Genomic DNA, 9,555 nt, shown 5'->3' on the forward strand with positions numbered 1-9,555 from the left:
ATTATGTTTCATATCCACACTTGCACTCACAAACACTCTTACAGTACAAACATTGTAAATAGATAAAATAGTAGTTTTTTTTTTCCAACCCACAGGTGGTAAGTCAGAGAAATCAAATGTTCCATCGGAAATCAGCTGGCTTTCACATTCAACTACAAAAAAGCGACCTTACTTCGCCCATAAATGAAAGTATAAGCGATTTTCGCCCTGGTAAACTAACCTGTGGGTTTTGAATAATCACATCTGCCTTACTGTCAGTGATGACATTGTCTCAAATGCTCTCGTTTTGCCCGACATAACTTTATAGTCTGGCTTTGGGTGGACCCTATGATCTTCGATACCCTTAAGAAGGTCAAATCTGATTATTGTAACATGGGAAGGTAACCGAAGCTAACACTTCAGGCATATTGTGGACGTCATGGAGAAAATAATCACATGCACTACAAAGTGCAACCATTTTTTTAATGTGTTTTATCCAAGGTGTAGTCGGAGGACATGTGTAGACTTCCTCCTGTCTTGATGTCAATTGGGAGCACGTTCCAACATTTAGGAGCCAGGACAGCCAACAGTTGTGATTTTGTTGAGTGGCTAGCGCGCAGTGAGGGAGCAACAAACTGATTGGCAGATGCAGAGGGGAGTGGACGGGCGGGGTAGTAAGGTTTGACCAGGTCCTGGATGTAGACTGGACCCGATCCGTTCACAGCACTGTACGGAAGTACTAGTGTTTGGAAACGAATGCGGGCAGCCACTGGTAACCAGTGAAGGGAGCGGAGGAGCATTGGAGTTTGGTTAAAGACCAGTCGAGCTGCTGCATTCGGGATCACATACACACTGCAGCACTATCTTGTTCTTTGAGGGGCAATTCGGGGTTCAGCATCTTGCCCAAAGACACTTCGGCATGCAGATGGGGAAGACTGGGGATACTACTGCTGAACATCAGGCTGGAGGACGACCACTCTACCCCTCAGCCACAACCGCCCCACCGAGTAGTGGGGAAATTTCACTGTGGAGTGTCACACACAGGTGCCTAGCAGTCTGGGTGGGGGGCACCACAGAGTTATTAAAGGTAATAGTCAAGTCATTGGTGGGAGAGCCTTTCCCTGGAAGGAAAAGTAGTTGGACTTGTCAAGGTTGATTTTCAGGTTGTGTGCAGACATTCACGGAGAGATGTCAGTCAGACAGGCAGAGATACGTGCTGCTACCTGTGTTACATCGATTTATGACTAGATACATCTGATCGTTTTCGTGAAGCGCAACAGAGACAAGCAGACACACACACACACACACACACACACTAACATATATTTAGGTGTATAATATCTTTCTTCACTGCTGACAGGTTATTCTTTTCAAATCAGAAAACAGAAGACAACATTTTGTGCCAACACTGATGTATCGATTGATAACAGAGTATTTAGTTTTACAGCTCCAGTTAGTTTCTAGTATCTGAGATGAAAAAGGAGGTGTTTAGAATAAACACAATAAATGAAGCTGCCAACTGCCATCTTTAGCCTGCTCGCCGGGGCTGCTTAATACAGAAGCACATTTACATCATTGCATTCCTCCACCGCATCTGCCCCTGCACTCTCGTCTGCCATTGAATATTTTCCCTGCGAAATTGGCAGTGCAATCAAAGTATATTAGGTGTCACTGAACAATGCATCTTATCGAGCAAACACACAAGCAAAGCAGATGAAATTGCTTTTGGACATCAAGAGAGACCAGACGCGGTGCAGCCACGGTGAAAAGTATTCGGTTGCAGAAACATTCCCCGGTTATAAATCTACCTATTTGTGTCAATTTCTTTTTTTTAAGCTATGTTTAAAAAATGGTCAGATCATTTTCCGATACTTTTTTTTTGACAGTCACTTTCACACAGCATATCCACTTTTGCATGTGCACACATGAGCACGATTAATCATTGGAAAATAGACTTCATATTTCACCCAAAAGTGATTTGAGCTGCCATAATAGTATGTGCTCTTTCACATAAGACCACTTTGTCACACAATTAAAAAAGAGACAAAAACAACTTTGAAGATATAATATACACATAGACTTCTTATGCATTTCCCCATCTTAATTTTATGGATCCACAAATATTTCAAGCCAGGCATAGAGAGGGAATTTGTAATTTGATTTTAAAAGCAACAGAAAATGTATTCCTGAATTTTGGGAGAAGTGGGGATTAGGTGCCTGTTGTACCAAAGCAATGCAAATATGCAGTTTAGTTCACAGTCAGGTTTTATGAAAAGTGGACATGGTTTTGTTGAAAAACATTTATTAAAAACTGTATTTAAAGTAAATCCCGAAATGAACAACTTTTTAAGACGTTAACTTGTTAATTTATGTTAATTAGACCATTGACCACCTTTTTTCTCTGAGACCTGAAAGATTTAATGGCGCCATCTTGCAAGTAATAAAATGCTTGACTTGAATAAGATAGAACAAATTGTATATGAAATAAGATTGTAATGTTATGGCTGTTAACTGTGTGCTATTTATGTATGCTACTTGTGTTTATGACAAAGGGTTTAATGTATCCTCCATTGGCAGTACTGTTCAAAGTACACATAGTATATTTAGTTAATTTTGTGGATTGCCGTTGGTGAAATACCATTAATGATCGGTATTGTGAGAGTTGCTGAGTAAGTTTAAAGTTAGATTTTTCTTTACATAATCGACAATGGATACCAGTGTAGTAATAGATTAAATGGTATCATTATTGGTTGTTGTTGAGAAAACATTTATAGATTATGATTAATAACATCATTGCATACATTTCCCTCTTATCATTCTCATTTTAACAACTAGTCTGACAGAGATTAAATATGATGCGTACCCAACTGCTCCTGGTCTGTCTCCCTCCGCCCATCTCTCTCCTCTTTTCCACCCACCTCTCCGCCCTTCCACCCTCTGCTGGTCACTAATTCAATACACATATTTAATGAAGCTACCCATGTGTGCTGCTCAAGGTATTTTAAGTCATATAGAAAATAGAAGTACATATAAGTCATTCATTTATGTTGCATATACATTTTTTTATTGATTCATTTATTAATTTATACATTTTTTGTCAATCTACTTAATCTTACCAATCTATTTTCTATAACACAGGGGTTCCCATAAAACCTTAAATCTGACCATAAAGCTGCTGAGAGCTAAGAGCTGAAATCTCATTCACAAGGAGAATTAGTGAAGGAGTCTGAAACCAGACAGTCAAAATGTTCCAAAGTGTCAGTTTGTCTTGAAGAACCATCACAGAGCAAATTAATGAAGTGATAACATACAAGTGCATCGAAAGACATTTCTAGTTTCTCTCACTGTAAAGAAACAATAGACAGAACAAACATCATCCAAATATGAATTAATGCATTCATGTTATAAGAATCACGATTGAGACAACTGTTTTTCTAATGTCAGGATGTGTTCTCTCTCTTTCACTCAGGGAAGCACCATCCATGCATGCTGTAGCAGACAAATGGGTTTCTTTCTTCACAGGAAACTAACCTCCATTCTCCTCCCTGATCCAAATCTGCAACACCACATTCGACTTTCATCGAGTCAAGTAGGTGTTCCCTCTGAAACCAGGAGCGGAATGAGTAGTTACTCCCGTCGGACCAGTAAATCTGAGGATCTCTGTACAAACCGATCCATGCCGATGTGAGAGTTGTTATCAAGTTCTGTATCTTCTCTCTGTCAGCGTCGTTCCTCACAGTGGCCAGATCTGTGTAGTGTTCTCTGCAGTGCCTCTGAGCCTCAGACCAAGTCTTTCTTGTATACACTCGCACAAACTCAGGATCCTCTAATGTTCCTGCAAGTAAGTCTGATAACAAAAGAGAGATTGTTGAGATCACACAATAGTTTTCAAAATCATATCTTATACATTATGTTGTATAGTGAAGATCAATATAAAGCACAACATTACCATTGTAGCAGACAAATGGAAAGGTTTTATTGCAGTTAATATCATGCCAATTCCCGTTTCTCTTCATGATCACACAGAGCTCATTGGCTCCATAATTGTTTGGTTGATTATCAACCAATTTCCAATATTTAGCTCCACTGTGGTTGAACCCATCTGACCACTTCCAGTCAATATGACTGTACAGGCCAATCCAAACCCTAGAGATGTGACCAGCTGCGGAAACTTTGTCTTTAAGTTTCTTCATTTCTTCAGTGTTTTCAATAGTGGCCAGGTCTGTGTACTTCTCTCTGCAGTAGCTCTGAGCTTCAGTCCAAGTCATTGCATCAGACACAAAGTGGTACTGATGGAGGAGGCCTGTGGAGAAGGTGAGGCACCCTGAGGATGAAACCAGTAATTTTTGTTACGTATGAGGACTCAAATTAATCTCTATATTCAGATTTCCTGTTAGACATCATATGAACAGAGAAATTCACTGACCTGAGAGACACAAGACACCAATGAAGATCCCTTCCATCCTGATGCTGCTCTGTGGACTTACTGTGCCAGTGTTCACATCTAACACCAAGCCAGTTCTAGTGCAGCTTTAGGGAAATGTTACACAAGCTCCTCCTCTTCTACTGACAGTAGTCAGTGTTCTGTCGAACTCTTTATGCAAAAAGGCAAAGATGCAAACAACATTTTTTTTTCTCGTTTACCTCTGGAGGCATCTCACTATGCAGATAGTTCTGATCGTATCTGACCCGGACTGGTCTCTGCCTCCAGCCCTGTGCAGCTGGTGAGTGACTGAATGTCTGTTTGTCTTGCTCACACCGTGGATCCAATGATACCTCTGTGACAGGGATGTTTGAAATGTTTATCTATTAATGTTGTGATCACCTCTAATTCCATCCAATATGTAGATCAGATGAACACAAAGATGAAACGAGAAGAAAAATGAATGATGAGTATTATTAATAATTATATTATTATTATTATTATTATTGTTGTTGTAGTTATTATTATTATTATTATCATTATTATTATTATGCTATCATCTATAAAAAAAAAAATCATTATTACAACCATTTTGACAATGTAACCCCACTGGATATTGAAGCCTGACTTCAGGTATCCAGTGTTCATCTTTACAACATGGATGTGTTCATGGAGACACAATTTGCACCACATGTCTGACAGATCCTTCCAGGCCCAAGAACCAACTCAGCCCCAGCATGTTGTGTGTTTCCTGATCTCAACCAAAAACAGCAGCTCTACAGCAGCAATGCCTAAAATAATTCAAAGTAGTCAACATGATAACTCTTCTTTCCAGTGTTTTGGCTGCTTTGCATTGTAAATCCTCTCTGGCCGGAGTTCTTTGTATTCACTCATCTCCCTCAGGGTTATTTGATGTCATCAGACTCTGTATTGTATCTGTCCTGGGTCGATGAATGTGTTTCAGGGTGGATTTTGGAAACTTGCTGATTTCAGAATATCTGCTTCACAGCTGGGTCATTCAGGTCCAGAGGACTATATGCTGAGGTCGCCATTTTTGATTGGTGTCCAAATGTTTACAGATTTTTTGTATACCCTATGTAATAGACTCATTGTTTCCCACAATTTATCTTGAGAAGTAGTGTGCAACCAATGGCCACTAACCAAACAATATATACCATCATGCATTGCACTCGTGGTGAAGAGACGGAGGAGCGAGGGCAGCAGGAGCAGACAACTGACGGGACATCACCTCAGGAAACATGCCGCTAAACTGGGAAAGTTGTGTGATGCAACAATATGATTGATATTTAAATTCCAATATATTAGTCTTCACTATACCTAACATTCATGGTCTCAATCGCTGCTTCTTACTGATATCTCTCTCGCAGCAACTATAATGGGGGAAGGTTCCTGATGCTCACAGAGGTATCAGGGCTCCTCCTTGGTTTTCACATCATGGACCATAGAAAGAATTCAGATAATGTTGTTGTGGGTCTAGGATTTTTTTAACTTTTTTAAAGATTGCTAGATGAGAGTGTTTGATAAAATGTATTGAGTATTTCTCAGGAAATAATTTATACATCTTGACTGAAAACGAAATCAATCATGATTGGTGCAACTTGGTTGAATTTAAGGGGACTGTTGGGCCTTGGTGGAGTTATGCAGTTTACTGCAGTGACATTGTAATATGATTATAGGGCCTAAAATTCCCTCCAGGCCTTTGTTTTAAAGCTGTGTTATGTTTGCAAGACATCCACAGTGAGCAAGAAGGCAATCGGAGATTTGTTGGTGGTAAAATCCACGAGTGCATCTGCAGGACTGTTTACTCCATTTGTCTGTGTCTCTGTTGGTCATTTTTAGATCTTCTCTTGTCTCAAATTCTGAGGCTGTGTTAGAGCTGTGCTGAACCGGGATGGAGGAGAACAACATGTTCCTCTGAACTACCCCCTGGGTTAGTATTGCTAGGGCATCTAGCAATATTGATCAAAATTGTTCAGAAATAGCCATTCACCAGTTTGAGTCTCATGCCCAGCTCTGTAGCTGGTTAAAAAATAAATGCCTATCAATCCCCCAGCCCCAAAAACAACAAGGAAATAAACTTGTTGGCCTGTCAATGAAAAACAGAATCCAGTTTTAACTCATTATAACCCATTAAAGCAGTAATTTAGATGTAGCTTCTAATCTGTAACAGAGTGACTTGCAGCATTAGGAGGTCGAAATCATGTTTATGTCCATTTGGCCTGAGTTGAATGTCATGAAGGTGACAAGGCAGCAGTAGACAAGTGGTGTAGAGCAGAGTCAAAGTCACATAGTTGGAAAGGGGAAGTTACGCTGAAAAATTTCCATACGTGAACATACTTCTCCCAGCTCATGGAAATCCAGTCATTAAAAATATCATACCCTGGTAAAACCTCACTGAGGTCGCAGAACTTTCCCGGCTGTGTTTCCCACTCATGCAAACAACTTTATTTTTAAGCTGCTGTATCTTTGCATTGAGCTTGTGCCAAGTCAAATTCATTTCTGAATAAACTCGAAAGTGAACTTGAGGTTGTCTGGAAAGCTCAGATCAAGGGCATTAATGATCCCAAACAGCATGATGAACCCCATTATCACCCTTCCTTAGTTGTCCATGAATCGGATGCATCTCTTCGGACAGTGTATGTCTCCATGATTGCGAGTGCAATGTCCCTCTCTGCACCCTCAGTGGCGGAGGCCTAAACAACCCAAATACAAAACACTTTTTAAGTACAATGCTGAGCAACACAATCAAAAAAAAACTTTGACGCCACGCCACGGTCACACGGTGTGACGAAAAATTGATCTTTAAATAACTTTTTATCTCCATCTTGTTGTGATGACACTCATCTCAATTTGAAGTTGATCTGATGAAAGCCCTGGTACAAGTATATGAAAGTAAAATGTGGAATATGGCCAAAATGGCCACTAAATGCAAAATAGCAGCCTTCCTGTTGCGTTTTTCCAATTGCACCTGGAGACCTTTTTGTTTGTCTGGTCATGATACACCTGTGTATCGATTTCTTTGATGATCGGTCAATGTGAACACGTTCCGGGGGTCTCGGGGGGGGCACCATTGAGACATTTTGCGACGCCCATTGAAAATTCCTCCAGAATACGTACATTTTCACCAATCTAACTTTCTGCAAATTTTGGTAAGAATTTGAGCATGTTAAAGCCCTCAAAAAGCCAATTCACTGTCAGTGCTCAGGCCCCAAAAAAAGCAATGTACAAATTGAGGATGTAAAAATGAACTACATAACAGAATACACATTAAAACATGTTATCAGCAGGAATACATCACAGGATTTCCTTCATGCGAGAGGATATTAAATTCCCCGTGTATATTTCTGACAAGGAAGTCACTTGACCTTGACCTTGACCTTTGACCACACAATTCTAATCAGTTCATCCTTGAAGATTAAACAATGTTTGGACCGAAGTTGAAGAAATACCACAAGGCAATCTTTAGATATAATGTGCACAAAAATGGGATGTACAGTCAGAGAACCTGAAATCAAAATGCCTCCAGCCATTGACTGCCGCATGATAAGAAGAGCCTTAATTCTGGTGAAAATCATTACTGTTACCTCCCTTTTCATTAATCCTGCATTCATCCTTGCCACCATGCCCAGCATCCGTGCACCCCAGTCTGCGTTCCGATCTTTGGGAATAGGGTGACAGCATCCCCCTGTCTCATAATTTAGCCTCAGAAGGAACACAGCCATTATCAATACCTCATTATGACAAACATGAGTACACATGAAATAGGAGCGTCAGTGCACATTTATATATTACTATGGAAGAAATACCTTCCCAAAGGGTTCATGAAATCAAAATGCGATTAATGGAGATGTGTGCATGTGTGTGTGTGTGTGAACCACAAATTTAAGACTTCTAATGTATGTCTACCTTCATCTTTTCTCTTCTCCCCTCCCCTGTCTTCTTTCTTTACTGCTCCCCTGAGCTTTTACTCTCCTCTCGTCCTTTCATTTACTTTATTTTCCCCCATCTCTTCTCCCTTCTTCCCCACTGCACTCCTTTCCCCTCCTCTCTTCCCCTCCTCGCCGTAATAGAGTAAGTGGCCCCTATAAACCTGCCTGCAGCTCTCCAGGGTACTGCTGGTGCATTAGGCTTTGGGTGATGGTTTCTGCCTTTTCTCTCTTCTTTCAACCTGGCTTCTAATCGCTATTCCAGTGGATAACTCCCTCTTCTCCCCTTGGATAAATGCTTTAAACTATTTGGGAGGCATAGGCTCATATCTGCTTGCTCTATACCTCAGAGCTAATGACAATGTTTAAAAACTTTTTTTTTTATCCTCATGTCTGTTTTTTTAAATATTTTTATGCTGTACCATCTGTAACACTTTTGCTGGTGGTGGTGGGAGTAGGTGGGCTTTAGCTGTCCTTGTTGGGTGGGTGGAGGTGAGATATGTTCATGCGGGGGACACAAGAGTTATGTGTCCACAGTGTGATAAGGACTTCACGTATACACAGACACACTTCTCTCTAAAGCTGTGAAGACACTTATTGGCATAATGCGTTCCTGAGCTCCTTACCCTAACCTTAACCATTACAACTAAAGGCCTAACCCTTTCTGTCCCCTGAAGAAGCCATTTTGTTGAAACGTTGGGATTCCTTCAGTACTCTTGCTTTTTTAGGATAAGTTGACAGATTTTAAACCAACATCTACAAACATGGCCTAGATAAAGATTCCTTGTATTCCTTTACAAGGCTCTGAACAGCACATGACTCATCCATTGTAAAGCTGAGACCATGAGGCTCTACCAAAACCAGACCAGCTACCTCCTTTTAAATCGTGGATTCCCCTTTACCTCTTTTTTCTCTCTTTGTCTTCCTGGTTTTTATTCAAACTTATTATATACAACTCCCTTTTGTTAGGTCACTGGTTTGTCTTAAAAATACCAGGTTTATGAACTACGCAGTAAGTTTTAAGTCAATCTTTTACTTATTTATCCGACATATTTGTTGTAATCACTGTCGTTTCTCCACTTACACTTTCATTTTCACCTTCTCCCTTGTATAACCCCCTTCCTTATCTATACAATTGTCTGAACCCACTTGTATTGAACTTTGCATCCCTTAATCATACTCCCCTCAACAGCCCTGGATGCTAAT

At 40.3% G+C, this 9,555-nt stretch overlaps 1 protein-coding gene across 2 annotated transcripts; it reads right to left on the reverse strand.

The window, feature by feature from the left end:
* Positions 1–3,081: 3,081 nt before the first annotated feature.
* Positions 3,082–4,532, reverse strand: LOC128431131 (aggrecan core protein). Of its 2 annotated transcripts, none has more exons than XM_053417356.1 (3): positions 4,406–4,532; positions 3,929–4,303; positions 3,082–3,826 (listed from the first exon to the last, which is right to left on the reverse strand). In XM_053417356.1, exons 1-3 carry the CDS (start codon positions 4,440–4,442, stop codon positions 3,441–3,443), a joined length of 798 nt encoding a protein of 265 aa, XP_053273331.1. In that variant the 5' UTR covers positions 4,443–4,532; the 3' UTR covers positions 3,082–3,440. The 2 variants fall into 2 exon arrangements, with proteins under 2 accessions (XP_053273331.1, XP_053273332.1); XM_053417357.1 differs by having other exon boundaries at positions 3,929–4,282; positions 4,406–4,479.
* Between the last annotated feature and the right edge of the window lie 5,023 nt (positions 4,533–9,555).

Source organism: Pleuronectes platessa, chromosome 24 (genome assembly GCF_947347685.1).
Source record: "Pleuronectes platessa chromosome 24, fPlePla1.1, whole genome shotgun sequence".
In the NCBI taxonomy this organism is placed as follows: Eukaryota; Metazoa; Chordata; class Actinopteri; order Pleuronectiformes; family Pleuronectidae; genus Pleuronectes; species Pleuronectes platessa.